Raw genomic sequence first — 18,116 nt, forward strand, 5'->3', positions numbered from 1 at the left:
CAATGTATTCAATGAAACTTATTCTACATTGTGCTGTTACAGATACTGATAATACTATCTTTTCTGTCTGTCTGTTTCAAGGAACTGGTATGATGTCAGGAAATGCTGATGATAATGTGAAGTATCTTCTGAATAGTTCTTTCAGCCATAGCCTCATTGACACAAGCATCAGTGTGTTAGAAACATTAAGGATAACGAACAAATTGAATGCAAGAGCCAACTATAAAATTGTAGCCTCTAGTCCAGTGGGCTTGCAAGCCTTCCTCTATTACTCTGCTCAGTCAACTTCAACTCTAGATTCAGATCAAGTCTCAGGAGACGGCACCATGGATGGATCACTTGAAATAGGCTCATTCTATACCAATACCTCCTACACCCACAGCTACAACCTACATCCAAAAGATGGAGAAGGAAGAGGAGAGTCCACTCTGCACTTTAAATCGCCATTCTTTGATGTTCACAACATGATCCATGGCGTTTACGCAAACTCTGAGTTGAAGATCGTGTCCAAAACCAATGCCCAGAAGGACGCCCTCAAGCATATAGCAGAGCTCAAGTATAAAGGTGCTCAACTGACCCTAAAGTCTAACATCGTTGCTACTGCCATAGGCCAATCACTCAATAACAAAGTTGAGTTTGGTGTGTCCAGCCAGAACGCCATCCTCAGAATTGAGTCACAGGCATATGATGACACAAATAGGGCATACTCACTTATAGAAGGATCCCTGGATTCAAATATGCTTCAGATAAACTCTGAAGGTTCCATCACCTTTAACACAGGTCAAGGATTGCACAAAGCTTCTGTTATTGTTGGCAGAAATGGTCTGACCTCAAGTGGAACTAACAGCATTCAGTGCAGTCCTGTGATGGTGGATAATATATTCAGTGTTGCCATAGACAACAATGGAGCATCCCTGTCCACCAGGACAAAAGCGATGGCTGAGAAAAGCAGAGGAGAGCTGAATGTTGAGAGTAAAATAACAGCCGCAGAAGCCTCTTTGAATGGTGTCCTCAAAGCCCATGCATACGATGCAACCACAAGAAACATCATGGATATTGTACTGAACCGTAGGGCTCTTACCTTTACTAGCAGTTCCATGGGAACATTGAAGCAGATGAATACTGAAAATAGCCACACACTGACCCTCACTATGTGGACCCTAGCACTCCACTCTAAGACTAGCAACTTCATTTGTAAAGATATTTACTACAAGCAAGACACCAAGGTTCATATGAAGCCATTTGTTACATCCCTTGATATGAGAAATGACCTCAAGTTTTTTGATGTTACATGGAACAATGAAGGCCACATGAAGCTTGAGCCAATTAAGATGGATCTGAGTGGAAGTATGAAGGGAGCTTATGGAGAAGAACACAATATTAAACATACCTATCAACTCAATTATGATGATATGGCTGGAACAATGAAATACAACACATCCGTAAATGTAATGGACGCCCAGCTAAGTCACAACTGTGAACTGGAGTTTGCTGGACTTTCCTCTAAGTCAAACTGTGAGGCACAAATAGATTCTGAGTCTCTACGTTTTGACACCACCATTCGCACAATGGCAATGCCTTTCAGTCTCACTGTTGATGCTCTTGTCAACAGTGATGGACAAATTAATCTATATGGGAAGCAAACCGGTGAGCTGAATAGCAAGTTGTTAGTTAGAGCCGAGCCCCTAGCTCTTGTATACTCACATGACAGCCGGGTATCAACAACACATATGTTTCCAAGTGAGAAGTTGTCCATTAATTTATACAACAAATGTGATGGCCTCATGACACCAAGGGACCAATATCTGACCTGGAAAATAAGATCTAAGATAAACAACAATACTTATAACCAGGACATTGGTGCTTTCCATAATCCTGAGAAGGTTGGATTTGAGTTTTCTGGAGTAATATTAACAGACATTTTCAGCAAATTAAGCAAAGACAAGAGATCAGATATTCAAGAATTTAGTATTGCTGGTTCCCTCAAGTATGACAAGAACAGTGAATGTCATATTGTTGATATCCCATTAATTAAAAGCTTTCCTGTTGCTTTTGAGCAGCTCAAGAACACACTTGTACAAGCCTTAGAATCGATTCAGCAGTTCATCAACAATTTAGATATCAATCAGCTAATCATTGACTTTAGAGCCAAGTTAGATAATCTACCTATGCAATTAAGTGACTTCATAAACAAAATAAACTTGGAAAACAAAGTGAATCAAGTAAAAGCAAAACTTGATTATTTGATCAATGAGTTTGCTGTAACAATGGATGACATGGAGGTTGCGATAAACAACTTGAGAGAGAGCATGGAAAATATGATAATGGACATTGTCAACCAAATTAGTGACATCAATCTAGCAATCAAAGACTATGTCAAGGCCGGCCACTTTGCAAAAAAGATAACAAATCTACTTTTACAAATTGTAAATCAACTTCGGACCATTAATGAGCAATATGAAATCAAGCAGTCACTCGTCAAATCACTCGATACCATCGAGGACATCATCAGCCAGATAGATTTACAGAAGCTCACAGAAAGCAGTACTGCATGGCTACGTGAACTTGATTCTAAATATAAAATATTGGAGAAAATAAAAGACAAACTGTCCGAAATTAAACCGGCCATTGAGAACTTTGACATCAATGTGTTTTTCCAAGATGTAAAGGATTACCTTCTCTCAATTGATTTCGCCATTTATGTTGAAAAGCTGTCTTATAAAATCCCATCTTCAGAGATTGCAAAAGTGTTGGAATCTATCAATGATGTTATTGTCAACTGGATTGACGAATATGAAATCCCTAACAAAATCAATGCCGTGTATTCTTACAGTAGGGATACCTTTTTAAAATACAATTTTGATGATACAGTTAAAGAATTAATGGATCAGTTAGTGATTCTCATCAAGGAATTCAAAATCGAAGAGACTGTGCAGTCAATGGTCGATGCTCTAAATTCAATCCACTTTGAATTTTTTCATGATAAAATTATGCAACTTCTGTATAGTGTAATAAGACAAGCCAGAGCAATTGACTTTAGGGAAAACATTGATGGCCTTAATGAACATATTTCTTCAATGGTTACCTCTTTAAAGGAATTTGACTACAGTGCATTTGTTGATGAGATCAACAAAAAAATTGCTGAATCAACAAACTATATCAACGAGCAGATTAAAATATATGAGATTGTACAGAAATTTGAGGCAATACGGGAATTTTTCAGAGGGATCCAAAGTTCCATCTTCACATATTTGGACAAACTCAAAAACACAAAGGTGGCTAACGCTATAAAGAAACTGAAAAAATTGATTTACACTACATTTTACAATGACGTCAAGTTGAAAGTGCAGGATATACTTGAGGACCTGCGTCAAAGAATCCATGACATGGATATCAGAAATGAAATGTACATGTATCTCGAAAGAGCAAGTGAATCTTACAGCAATGTCGTTACCTACATTTCTGCACAGTTTAACCAACTGATAGAGAAGGTCAAAAAAATTACCAATGACAACAAGATCATCACCCAGATTAAGCAAACTGCAGATGGAATTATGGGTGCACTGAAAAAAGCTGAGATTGAAGTTCCAACTTTTACTGTACCTTTTACTGACCTTATCATTTCAGCATTTAAAATAAACCTGAATAAACTGCAGGAGATTAGCATTCCAGCTCAAATGTCTTTCCCTGAAGTAAAGATCCTCAACTCCTACATAATGCCTGCCTTTACCATAGACTTTGATGAGATCAAAGCACATATAGTAAAACTCATAGACGATATCATAAGATTTGAGATAAAAATGCCTGACCCTGAGGACATTTTTGGTGACCTAAAAGTTCTTTATCTTTTTAAAATATCAGATCTCACCTTCCCAGAAATAACTCTGAAAGAAATAACATTTCCAGTCATCAAAATCCCCAAGTTAAATCTGAAGGACTTTAAAATTACAAAGCTTCCAATTCCAGAGATTACATTACCTGAGGTTCCCAGTGACATTTGTATGCCAGTTTTTGGCAAACTCCATTGTGAATTTAGAGTAAGCTCCCCAAAGTACACTCTGGAAACTATAGGCAAGATTGAGAACTCAACATCCACACCAAAAAACCCACAGTTTACAGCCACTATTACTTCTCATGCCAAATCATCTATTGAACCCCTTGAATACACCTTTCAAGCCACTGCTCACTTGGAAGCTCCCAGAATGAAGAAGTTGCTATTCACAGAAACTGTTAAAGCTACACATATGGCCTTCTCCATTGATCATGAGGGATCTTTGACACTCACTGGCATTTCTGCTGAGGCTTCTGCTAAGACCACTACCAAGGCCACAAGTCAAATCTACATGGCATATTTGGTCAACAATATGACACTCACATTGAAGAAAGGGCTCTCTGCAGCCATAGACACAAACTACAACCACAAGGTAGATATCCCATCAATTGAAACTTCAAGTCAGGCATCAGTGAAACAGAATATAGCAGCCACCATGGACTCAGGCAGAGTAACTGTGACCGGGGAAACTACTGGTAATGGAAAGTGGTCCATTCAAAACTACTCTGATGAAGGTACACACTCAAGCAATTTAGAATTCAGCATAAATTGTGGCACTGCCAAGTTAACTTTAGCAGGAGAAACCGACTGTAAGGACATGAAATCGAAGCAAACACTGACTGCTGAGTCTGTGATCTTAAGCCATATCACTGTTGAAGCTAGATGTGAAAATGAATTTCCATCTGTCAAGAAGAGTGTTATGATTTTAAATGGAGAGGCTAATATTGGGGACTTGAAAGTTGCAGTGACAGCCTCTCATGATGCTGAATTCGCTGGAGGTGTGACTGGATTCATGGCAAACTCGCTGGAAATCATGGCCCATCCATTTGAAATTGTGCTTGATGTTAAGAATAGAGTAAACTCAAAGATGTTGTTCCCATTGAAACTTACTGGCAAGATCGATCTGCAGCATGATTATGGTATCATACTAAACTCTGAGAATCAGCGTGCTTGTTGGTTTACTTTGGCAAGATTCAACCAGTACAACTACAATCACAACTTTACAGCAGTAAACAATGACATGAACACCTTCTTTCAATCATCAGCTTATGGAGAGGCAAATCTGGACTTTTTGACTGTTCCTTTATCTATCCCGGCAATAACAGTGCCTTATCTTGACATTAAAACCCCGGAGGTCAGAGACCTGTCTCTGTGGGAAAATGCTGGATTCGAAACCTTGCTCACAAATCCTCAACAGTCATTCGATATAAACCTGAAGCTTCATTACCACAAGAACCCTGAAACACACAGTTTTGAATTACACCTTGAACCAATTTATAATACAATTATTGACAACCGCAACATCATCCAGGCTAAATTTGAACACTCTAGAGACAAAGTAGTTACACTTCTCAAAGATTCTTACAACCAAGCAAAGGCCCATTTTATTAAACACAGAATTGACACCTCTTGTCTGCCTCCTAGAATCTTCACTGTCCCTGGATACAAAATACCATTATTAAAAATTGAGGTTTCAGATTTCAGGGCTGAGATGCCAGCCTTTGGCTTCTTTGTTCCCAAGGAGGTCAGTACACCACGCTTTAAAGTTCCAGCACTGGGTTTCTCTGTGCCATCCTATACCGTCATACTACCATCTATGGAATTACCTGTTGTCCATGTTCCAGAAACATTAAGTGAAATAAAGCTGCCCACTTTCACACTACCAGTCCTTCAGAACAACATTTTGATCCCAGCCCTTGGTAACATAACTTGTGACTTCTCCTTCAAATCCACTGTGATTACCTTAAGTGCTAATGCTGGTCTTTACAACCAGTCTGACATTGTTGCTCAGTTTAGCACTTTATCAACATCTGTGTTTGATATTTTTAATGGAAAAATTGATGGCACCACCAGTCTGTCAAAAAAGAGAGGACTAAAACTGGCCACGAGTGTTTTGATAGAGCATAACAATATGGAAGCAAACCATGAATGTGCTATTCGTCTCACCAAAAGGAGTATGGAAGCGTCTGTAGCCAACACTGCAAAAATCAATCTATCCTTCCTCAACCTTGAATTGAATCAAGAACTCAGAGGAAATACCATTACCACGCCACATGTTGCTTCCAAAAAAAAACTAAAATACATGTTTAACATTCCTTTGATTGAGACTACAGGCAAAGGAATCCTTGATATGAACTGGGCACTGGAAGGACTTTCTGCCCATGTGTCACTTGAGACGTCTACCCGAGGAAAATCAGACATAACGATACTAGACAGTTGTAACTTTAATGGAGATCTAGAAAATGAGGCCAGTTTCTACCTTAATTCCAATAGCCTGCGTTCAACTTCCAGGACTGTCTTCAATTCAAACATTGACAAACAAGGGAAACACAAACGCAGCTTAAACGATAACATCTTCCATTATGACGTGACCAACAACTTGGCTCTCGAGGTCTCTTTGAGGAGAATCTTTGCAACAGCTGAATACACCAGCAATAATAATGTTGAATCTGCATATTTCAACACTAATGGAAAGCACAATGTTAAAGGAGAACTCGAATGTATTGCTTTAACAACTTTCAAGACTACACTGAACATTGATGCAAGTCAGCCAAATAGTTTGGGTGATGCTGGACTTATTCAGAGTATCAACCTTGCAATCAGCGCAGAGAAGCAGTCTTTCACTTTGAGTGTTAAGGAACAACTGGCATCTCTCATCCATGCTTGGGATTTACTTATGTTTAATGATGAATCTGAAGTACGCATGGACATGACTGGATCAGTGGAAGGTCACCTAGCTTTCTTGAACAAAGTTAGGATTCCTGTATATCATAAGACCATCTGGGATGTTCTGGAGTATGATCAGGTCACAATTATGGACGAGTTACAATTCCTTAACATCTCTTCCAGCATTGTGTACACAAAGACCATGGATGGCCAGGAGTATACAATACCATTTAAACTATTTGAAAACGGCATCACTTTAAGCATCCCTGAGATTAATATTGCAATGCCTTCTTGGGTAAAAGAAATTCCACACTCCATAAGAAACATAGACATGCGATTTGAAAAACTGGACGTCCCTGATAATCTCACTCTTCCCTTTGCAATCTTGGTTCCAGCCTTTGATGTTCCATTTACCAACTTGCATGTAGAGCCCTTAACAATTGATCCTAAGCACCTTAACATCCCAAAGGTGATCACCACTACAGCCTTTGAAATCATACTGCCAGGCTTGCCAATAATATCAGTGCCCAGTTACGATATTGAAACAAAGTATCTACAGGGGAAAATGTCATTACTTTCATTTAAAATGCCACAATATGGAATCACTGTTTCATCTTTCACTTTACTGAAATCCTTTAACATTGGAGAGCACAGTATCAGCCTTGATGAAATCACAACCCAGATTTCAAACTTTGAACTTCCAACCATCGTCATCCCAAAGCAAACAATTGAAATCCCTGCCATTGCCTTACATTTGCCTTCAAGTGTGTTTATTCCAGCTTTTGGAGCCATCAGTGCCACTCTGAACGTTTCCTCCCCTATTTATAACATGTCAACAACTGCCAACCTTGAGAAAAAGGACTCTAGCCTTGTAACTTCGCTGAATTCCATCTGTACTTCTAACATGATCTTCTTGGAATATGATCTCAATGGTAAGACATAGACACACTCTACTCAATTTAATTACTTGATCAAAGACATTGCAATATATATAATATTTGATGTCCCTTTAGCCACTGCAACCATTGGATTTGAAAATGGAGCAGTAAATCTAAATGGGAAGTGCAACTTGATTCACAGTGATGTAAATGTGGACTGGCAACATGTTTTAGCACAACACCTGAGGTAAGTGTATGGACTATACTTTTTCCTTCAATTTATGATTTTATTAGAAATCTAGATTTATTTGCGTACATTGATCTCAATGAAAGCCCAGTAAAAAATAGAAGAAAAAAAAAGTTTAATCCTTACATGAATATTTGTTGTCTCTGTTATGATGTTCATTCTGTACACATGACATATATTGTACTTCTGTCCAACCTGATATAGGAATTGTTCTCTGTTCCTCCCCCAGTGTTTTTTTTGTATGTGTACAGATTGTAACACCATCTGAGGCAAATTTGTTATTTGGGGCTATACACAATTAATTGAATTTCATTAAAAAATTTATTGATTTATGATTTTTTAATTGCCCATTGATATAAGAATATATTTTTCATGATTTACTTTTCATGTTTTAGGATCTTTCCTAAAACATGAAAAGTGAATCAAAGACAGAAGAAAGTAAGTGTGTGTGTGTGTGTGTGTGTGTGTGTGTGTGTGTGTGTGTGTGTGTGTGTGTGTGTGTGTGTGTGTGTGTGTGTGTGTGTGTGTGTGTGTGTGTGTGTGTGTGTGTGTGTGTGTGTGTGTGTGTGTGTGTGTGTGTGATTAAGAGACAATGCGCAGTGGTTTGGTCAGTCCGATCAATTCAATTCAGTTTATTTTGCATAGCCCAGAATCACAAGTGACAAATTTGCCTCAATGGGCTTTACAATCTGTACACATACGCCATCCCTGTCCCGGGACCTCACATCAGATCAGGAAAAACTCCCCAAAAAACAGAAGAAAAGAAATCTAAATCTGACCTCAATGCATTTTGGGGGCATTTTCACATGTTCACTATCCAATTGCAATCTGATCACCAAAAACATATTGTAAATGCAAGGTGTAAAGAGAGTATTAGTTACATGTGTCTTGACCAGATTGGATAGCTCTCCCTTACAAAATACATTCAAGACAAATTAAAATCAAAATCAGAATCTATTCAGATGTAACTGTAATATAAATACGTCTTTTTTCTTAGGATAAAGCTCCAAATACATTTGGCTGATTTGATGTAATGTGTATTTACTAGGGCTGTGACACGATTAACATTTTTAATCAGGTTAATCACAGGTTTCTGTGGATTAATCATGATTAATCACATATATACATTTACAGGGCTCTCAAGAGCAAGAGCTCCGAGAAGAGTTGTTGACGGGGGGGGGGGGGGGGTGCTAGTGACTTTTCTTTGCTCCGTCCCGATGCGCGCAGACACTTGAAAGCCCTGCATTTATACACAGGGGGGCACATAACTTGCTCACCTGTGCGCGCGCCAGCATCGGAGCTCTGCCGCGCGAGCCGAGAGAAGAGTTGTTGATGGGGGGGGTGCAAGTGACTTTTTTTCGTCCCGATGTGCGCGCACACGCCGGCATCCGAGCTCTGCGGCGCGCGAGACGGAGATCGGAGTCGTGTTAACACGACACGTAGAGACAGAATAACATGCTGCTGGTTCGAGACGACCAACAACAGACGGATTGGAAGCTCATTCTGCGCATGCGTTAAATGCGTTAAAGAAACAAAACTAATTAATCCTGTAATTTAATTAACTGAGTTAACGTGTTATTTTTCACAGCACTAGTTTTTACCCAAGGCTGTGTCATTTTTTAACATATTTGAACAGTTCTCAAATGTTTTCTCGTACAAGGGGGCGACTGTAGCTCAGTGGTAGAGCAGGGTCATCCTTCAAATCCAAGAATCGACGGTTCGATCGCACTTGCCTGCTAGCCAATGTATCCTTGGGCAATGAATGTTTAGATAGTCCTGATAGACAGGTGGCACTTTACATGGTAGCTCCTGTCATCAGTGTATGAATGGGTGATTGATGACATGTAGTGTTATAGAGCTTTGAGTGGTCCGAAGACATACAAGAAAAAGGTTATACAAGTACAGTCCATTCACAGGTTGACCAAATGCACTCGAAAATACTCTTACAAACAACTGTTTCTCTTTTTTAAAGGGATTCTCATCATACTCTCAATGTTGACATCACTAGCCGAACATTTGTGGACGCAAGCTTCCGCTTTGCCTCACGCAAAGATGGCATCACTGCATCTATGTCTTGTCCATCATTTGGTTTCCTTGGAATGCAGTTTCAGCGGAAGTCTCCATCACAGTTGTATGGAAAACTGTTTAGTCGCTACCTGGTAAGATCTATATATGGATTCACGTTATATGTAGGGCAATTAACACTGTTTTAATTATTATTGTTGTTAATTTTTTCCATCAATTGCAGTCTACTCCTGAAAAGGATACTGATGTTTTCACTGCCAAAGCCACCCTGAGAAACTCTCAGAAGTTAATCTTACAGACGTCATGGAATTCAGATTTCCTCCATAAAGTGATTGAGGGTACCAAAGACAGGATTCCATCTATGACTGATGCTGTGCTTAAGTTCATTAACAAGTACCACGTGGCTCACTTTGGTTTTGATCTCAACCAGGGCGGCATTAAGCTGAAAAACACAGTTTCCAATGTTATAGAGAGAGCCTATCATGAGGTACCTTTGTCTTTTAACACACAGCTAAATTCAATCAAACACCTCAGTGATCAAGGAAAAGACATGTCCATGAGTTTGCAGGGTGTTGTTGACAGGTTGGCTCACATGATTAGAAAAGTCTTGAAAATCAGTGAAGACAAGATTTATGTATTGCTAGATGCAGTCACTCAGTTATTGAGTGACATACATTTGACATTGCCTGAATCTGAGGAGAAGCTCTCGAGCATGGAGATGGTCCAACGAGCTCGTCGGTCTGTATCAAGAGCCACCGACAGAGCAATCCAAAGATTTTCCGGCATCGTGGAGAATATTTCTAGATACATCAAAGGAATACGGTTCACCATACCTGGAACTGATGTTATAGATGGAAATGAGATAATGGATAACCTGATGTCTTCCATGAAATCTGTATATGATCAGTTCAGAAATTCAGTGGCCAGGGGGTTCGATTTCTTTCACAAAACAGTTCATGACCTTTTCCAGGTAATTGCTGAAAAAGCGGAGGATCTGATCACCTACTTAAAAGATAAAAACATTGAAATTGCTTATCAACTTGACGCCATCTATGCAGATGTTCTGCAGTACTCAAACCAACATACTGAGGAGGCAAAGAGATATGTGGCTGAGTATAAAGACAATGCCAAACTGATGATTCAAGAGGCTCATAATGCTTTAAGTATTGAGCGGGTAAATAACAATACCCAGGAGTTTATCAGTATTTTGCAGTCAAATCTCTATAGCGGACTTAATGGAAGCATACCTCTAACCTCTTCCGTGAGCAATAAAAAGATGGAAATTCTTTTACCCTTTCTTTGGAAGTCTTTCAGCGAATGGCCTCAATACAGTCAGTGAGCTATGGCTCTCTTAATAGATTTCGTTATGATTAACTGAATTTAAGTGTGTGAAAAATGTACTTTGTTTGATGTCAATAAAAATGTGTTTGGAGGTGTTTTAACTAACATTAAAATAATACAGATTCTTCTTCTTTGAGATTTCTTTAAATTTGACAATTTAGGTAATTATGACCTTCTCGTGTTTTGTACACAAGTAAATAATGGTGTTCTATTAACCAATACTGAATACAGATGTTTGTGTTTGTCATACTATTCCCAACATGTTCTTATACAGAGCAGGAACCTTTGGATGTCTATGACAAAACTATCAGTAGCAGAGGGAGATTTTGCTTCAAGTACTGTCAGGAACCTATACTAAAACTAAATACTGATGCCTCTATATGACCTGCATAAGTAAATTAGATCATTAGCAAATGGCCCTAAGTTGTGTCTGTTCTGCTTTTACCACATCATAAGTCACTTGGAAAGTAAACTAGAACTAAATTGCACCATTATAGTCCTTGCCAGGTGTTGATTTAGACCCGACTAAACAATGTATTGTACAATAAGTCTACACATCACAGAAAAACAATGAGCATTCAAATTTGAGGCCAATTTTTGTACATTTTTTACGGAAAACTTGTGTTATCTTGTAGTTAATTACAACTCTTTAATCTGAATGAGTTTGGAGTCATATTTAAATAAATTTAAATAAGTATTTGAAAATATATACAACTAAATATGAAAAGAATAGCTGAAAATAGCTGCCAACATCTGAAATAGGCTGAAAATAGCTTAAAACAACTGAACATATGAAAAAAGGGAAACTTCATGCTGAAAGTGTTGACGCACACAAATATTGAGTGGAAATGTATAACTGGAAAAGATAAGCACCACTTTATCATCTCAATATTTAAAGATATGAATCACAACCCAAGAAATGAGAGAGAGGGGGAAAAGTCAGACGTGAGAGCCAGAGAGAGAAATAAATAAAGTGAGAGACAGGAGAAAGATAAATTAAAAAAATACAGAGGGAGAAACCATGCGGTGAAAGATAGACAAGATCTAAACACTGATTGGATTTTCTACAAAGCATTTGTTAAACCCTGTCAAAAAAACATGATCAAATCACCAAATTAGTAGAATTAATAGAGAGGAAAGATTCAGCCGAACGTGTCGATATGTTTGTTATTTTTGTGGCTTAAATGTGACCTGAGAAATTCTGAAGCTGGTTCTCCTCTAATATCTCTCCATTTAAAGACACGCGCGCGCACGTGGCCACACACTCGTGAACACACTGTTGGTCTGTTTTATGGTTCACAATGTATGATAAACAAGAGAGTGTGTGAGATCCGCCACTGATTAGCCTCACATGAAACACCTGTGTGAGTGAGAGACAGACAGCTCAGAATCTGAAGAAAGCAACCTGTCAAAACCTTTGGATTTGAAAGAGAACCATAACTCTGATGCTAACAGTTTCTACATTAGGAGATGCTCAAGGCTTTTGTGAACGTTTACATGTCCTTAAATGTTTTTTTAAGTTTAGAAATGAGAGTTTAATCGCAGTTCAGAAAGTTTTCCTGCTTGCTGTAAAAAATTTCGTCAGGTTTTCAATGGAGATGACTGAGCAGAAAGGTGGACTTCCTCCCTTGTTATGGCTTCTCTGGAAAGATCTGGGAAACTGTTGGATTCCATAGTTACATGTCTACGACAAGCACAATATTCCCTACTACTTTAGCAGAAAAGAATGCCTCAAGAGTAAGAATTGTGGCCGTAGTGACGATATACAAAAATAATTTCCGCTCGAACCGCTGGCTGTCGAGGTGGTGCCCAGCGAATAATGTGGGCTACGTAGATAACTGGAAGACTTTCTGGGGAAAACCTGATCTGATAAGGAGAGACGGCATCCATCCCACTTTGGATGGAGCGCATCTCATTTATGCGAACATGACCAAATTGATCACCGGACTTAATCCATGACAACCCAGGGTTCAGATTAGGAACCGGGAGCAGAGTTGTAGTCTTACACCCTTCTCTGCTGTTCCATTCGAGCAGTTACCCACCCACAACTCTAGAGTAGAGACTGTGTCTGTCCCACGGCCACTTCAATTAAATAAATCAAAAATAAGCAGAAGAGGAGTCGTACAAAATAACCGTATACAAGTTAACACCATTATTTCAGCAGTGCAACAAAACATGACTATTAAATGTGGTCTCCTAAATATTAGATCTCTGTCATCTAAAGCTGTGTTACTAAATGATTTAATATCAGATAATCACATTGATTTATGTTGTCTAACTGAAACCTGGCTTAGTCATGAAGAATATGTCTGCCTAAATGAATCGACTCCTCCAAGTCATATTAATACTCAGATTCCTCGAGGCACCGGTCGAGGAGGTGAAGTTGCAGCCATCTTTGACTCGAGCCTATTAATAAATCCTAAACCTAAATTAAACTACAACTCAATTGAAAGCCTTGTTCTTAGTCTTTCACATCCAACCTGGAAAACACTACAGCCAATTATATTTCTGATTCTATACCGGCCACCAGGTCCATATTCAGAGTTTATATCTGAATTTTCAGAATTTATATCAAGTCTGGTTCTTAAAACTGATAAAGTTATTATTGTAGGAGATTTTAATATTCATGTGGATGTTGATAATGATTGCCTTAGTGCTGCATTCATCTCATTGTTGGACTTGATCGGCTTCTGTCAGAGAATACAGAAAACCACTCACAGCTTTGGCCACATGCTTGATCTTGTTCTTACATACGGCATTGACATTGAGCATTTGAAGGTCTTCCCACATAATCCTCTTCTGTCAGACCACAACCTTATAACTTTTGCGTTCATACTACCGGAGTGTACAACGTTAGTCAAAAGTTTCTACACCAGATGTCTAAGTGACAGTGCTGTAGCTAGATTTAAAGAAGTGATTCCTTCTGCATTTGATTCAATACCACGTCTCAATATAACAGAGGACTCCTGGTCTAACTTTAGTCCGTCCCAGATTGATCATCTAGTTCAGGGGTCACCAAACTTTTTCCTGAGAGGGCCACATAACGTTTCCCTTGTCTGCTGGAGGGCCAGCGGGGGAGGGGGGGGGGGCTGGGGGGTGCTAGTGCTGGTGAGCACTAGCACGCTGTGGACATCTGAACGCTGATTGGCCGAGACGCGACACGTCCCATCAAAGATGTTTTATTGCGAAGAGTACCACTCCACATTTTCTCCGCGTCTCACTGCAATCTCAACGGCAGCGGGCAGGGTGGAAAAAAAAAATCGGAACGCGTCTCTGGTATTGTTCAGGGGGCCGGTCCAAATGTGGAGGCGGGCCGGATCCGGCCCGCGGGCCGTAGTTTGGGGACCACTGATCTTGTTGATAGTGCCACAGGCTCACTGAGAATGACACTGGACTCGATAAGCCCCTCTGAAGAAGAAGAAGACAGTGAGGCAGAGGAGGTTTGCTCCATGGTATAACCCTCAGACCCACAAACGAAAGCAAACGTCACGAAAGCTTGAAAGCATATGGCGTTCAACTAATCTGGAAGAATCCCGCTTGGTTTGGTGAGATAGTCTTAAAACTTAAAAGAAGGCCCTCCGTAATGCCAGAGCAGCCTATTACTCATCAGTAATAGAGAAAAATAAGAACAACCACAGGTTTCTCTTTAGCACTGTAGCCAGGCTGACAGAGAGTCACAGCTCTGTGGAGCCGAGTATTCCTAAAAACCTCAGTAGTAATGACTTTATGAACTTCTTTAATGAAAAGATTTTAACTATTAGGGACAAGATTAATAATCTCTTGCCCTTAACCAGTGCCAATCTGTCCTCAAGTGGAATGGCCTTGGAAACCGCTGTATGCCCTGGTGTATATTTAGATGGCTTTTCTCCCATCAACCGTGACCAATTATCTTCAACGGTTTCTACTTCTAACACGTCTACCTGTCTCTTGGACCCCATCCCGACGAGACTGCTTAAAGACATTTTGCCTTTAATTGGCAGCTCTCTATTAGATATTATCAATGTGTCTTTGTTAACAGGCCACGTACCACATTCCTTCAAAATAGCTGTCATTATACCTCTCCTGAAGAAGCCCACTCTGGATCCAGAGGTGTTGGGCTAACTACAGACCGATCTCTAACCTCCCCTTCCTCTCCAAGATCCTTGAGAAAGTGGTCGCAAATCAGTTGTGTGACTTTCTACATCATAATAGTTTATTTGAGGAGTTTCAGTCAGGATTTAGAAAACACCACAGCACCGAGACAGCACTGGTGAAAATTACAAATGATCTCTTAATGGCAGCAGATAAAGGACTCATCTCTGTACTGGTCTTGTTAGACCTTAGTGCTGCATTCGACACCATTGACCATGACATCCTATTACAGAGACTGGATCAGTCGATTGGCATTTCAGGCACCGCACTAAGTTGGTTTAAATCCTATTTATCAGATCGATCTCAGTTTGTGTTAAAGGAGCCCTGTCCTTCACATGGGCTACTGAGGCATTTTGGTTCCTCCGGCTAGATGGTTGACGCGCTCTGTGGTTCTGCTGCTTGCTGTTCATTTCAAATAACTTGCCTCCGAGACTCTGAATGTTGTTAATAGGGTTTTAATTTAGTGAAGTCCGGTACAAACAGTTTCCCAGCTCACCGTGATGCGGTCAAAACCTATTTCCCCGTTCCGGGGTCAAAACACCTGCCGTCGCCAATTACCTGGTGATTAATGTAGGCCAACAAAATAACAGCAACAGCGCCACCCAGTGTATACATAAACATACATGCACCTACAAAACATTTGGCTCTTACAGTTTGTATTTGTAAACGATGAAGCCTCGAAAACCACAAAAGTTAGTCACGGAGTTCCACACGGTTCTGTGCTTGGACCAATTTTATTTACCTTATACATGCTTCCTCTGGGCAATATTATCAGGAAACACTCCATAAACTTTCATTGTTATGCAGATGATACTCAAATATATCTATCGATAAAACCAGAGGAGACCAACCAACTCAGTAAAATTCAAGCATGTCTTAAAGACATAAAAACATGGATGACCTGCAACTTCTTGATGTTAAACTCAGACAAAACCGAAGAAATTTTACTCGGCCCTGAGCACCTCAGAGATCAATTATCTGGTGATGTGGTTTCTGTAGATGGCAACACCACTGTAAAGAATCTCGGCGTTATCTTTGATCGGGACTTGTCCTTTAACTCCCACGTAAAAGCAAATCTCAAGGACTGCATTCTTTCATCTACGTAATATTTCAAAAATCAGGCACATCGTGTTTCAAAAAGATGCAGAAAATTGGTTCACGCGTTCGTTACTTCGAGACTGGATTACTGCAACTCCATATTAGCAGGCTGCTCTAATAAGTCTCTTAGGTCCCTCCAGTTGACCAGAATGCTGCAGCTCGTGTTCTCACTAAAACTAAGAAAAGAGATCACATCACTCCTGCACTAGCTGCTCTGCACTGGCTACCCGTAAAATCAAGAATCACTTTTAAAATTCTTCTCTTAACCTACAAAGCCTTGATTGGTGATGCACCATCATATCTTAAGGAGCTTGTAGTACCATATTGCCCCACTAGAGAGCTACGCTCACTAAATGCGGGACTACTTGTAGTTCCTAGAGTCTTAAAAAGTAGAATGGGAGCCAGAGCCTTTAGTTATCAAGCTCCTCTTTTATGGAACCAGCTTCCAATTTCAGTCTGGGAGGCAGACACAGTCACCTCATTTAAGGGTAGACTTAAGACTTTCCTCTTTGACAGAGCTTATCGTTAGGGCTGAATCAGGTTTGCCCTGTTCCAGCCCCTGGATATGCTGCTATAGGATTATAGCTGCTGGGGGACGTTTTAGGATGCACTGACCTATCTCCTCTTTTCTCTCTCCTTATGGATGAATTTTCATCTCTCCATCACACATTACTAACTCTGTTTTCTCCCCGGAATCCTTTTGACTTCACGTCTCGCATAGATCCTATCTGCCTGATGGATCATCGAGGTCTGGATCGTGGAATTCCTGCTACCAACTACGCCACTGCCCTGTTGAGACTCCGCCCACTGTTGAGACTCCGCCCACTGTTGAGACTCCGCCCACTCCTCCTCTCTACCTCCATCTGCTTGATGGATCGTGCACGATGGAGGTCTCCATCGTGGAATATGCCTACGATGAACTATACATACACTCTGTCATCTTCATTGAATGTATTTTAACTCTAAATCTGTCCTTCTGTATACACATTACATCATCCTCTGTTGCTCTCCTGAAGGTTTCTTCCCTTTTCCCCCCTGAAGGGTTATTTGGGAGTTTTTTCTGATCTGATGTGAGGTTTTCGGACAGGGATGTCAATGTGTACAGATTGTAAAGCACTCCGAGACAAATTTGTAAACATTTTAAAGGTAAAATGGTGTCTGTAGCTAGACGTACGCCGACATTGTAAGCTTTTAAAGTTGAAAAAGTTTAAGCGCATTTGAAGGTTTGCTTCATAGGAAACCATTCATTATTTATTCCATAAAAATATTAATCATTTGATACTGTGGAAAGATAAAAAATATCTGAAAATATACAGGAAAAGTTTAAGGTTATGTCAACATTTAAAAAAATAAATGATTGAATTAGCTGAAAGTATGAAGATCTTAGAAGCTTTTAAAGTCTTTTGAAGACTTTCTCCATTGTGATCCCATTCAAATTAATAACCATACTATATTTATAATATGAACAGTTGAAGAGTTAGAAATGTGAAAAGTCATAGCAATCATGAGCTGAAGAAGCTGAATATTTTAATATTTGAACAGTTTCTGTAGCTGAGGAGAAAAGGTCCAAAATACGTACGGAAGAAATAGAAGAAGAAGAAGAAGAAGAAGAAGTTTCTTAAAGATTACAAGAACAATAGTGAAGCAGTCCAACTAATATTTAGTATAAAAGCTGGTC

General features: G+C 39.7%; 1 protein-coding gene across 4 annotated transcripts in view; it reads left to right on the forward strand.

Annotated features, from left to right (window-relative positions):
* The window catches only part of apoba (apolipoprotein Ba), a 42,347-nt gene extending 31,011 nt beyond the window's left edge, over positions 1 to 11,336 (forward strand). For 2 of the 4 annotated variants that reach the window (XM_056426292.1, XM_056426293.1), the window contains 4 exons: positions 82 to 7,650; positions 7,732 to 7,843; positions 9,816 to 10,002; positions 10,092 to 11,336. In XM_056426292.1, the coding sequence (XP_056282267.1) occupies positions 82 to 7,650; positions 7,732 to 7,843; positions 9,816 to 10,002; positions 10,092 to 11,207 (8,984 nt within the window). In that variant the 3' untranslated portion in view covers positions 11,208 to 11,336. Of the gene's footprint in view, positions 1 to 81; positions 7,651 to 7,731; positions 7,844 to 9,815; positions 10,003 to 10,091 lie in introns of those variants that run through there. The other 2 variants (XM_056426294.1, XM_056426295.1) reach the window with 2 other exon arrangements.
* Positions 11,337 to 18,116: the final 6,780 nt, after the last annotated feature.

This window comes from Pseudoliparis swirei, chromosome 11 (genome assembly GCF_029220125.1).
Source record: "Pseudoliparis swirei isolate HS2019 ecotype Mariana Trench chromosome 11, NWPU_hadal_v1, whole genome shotgun sequence".
Lineage (NCBI taxonomy): Eukaryota > Metazoa > Chordata > Actinopteri > Perciformes > Liparidae > Pseudoliparis > Pseudoliparis swirei.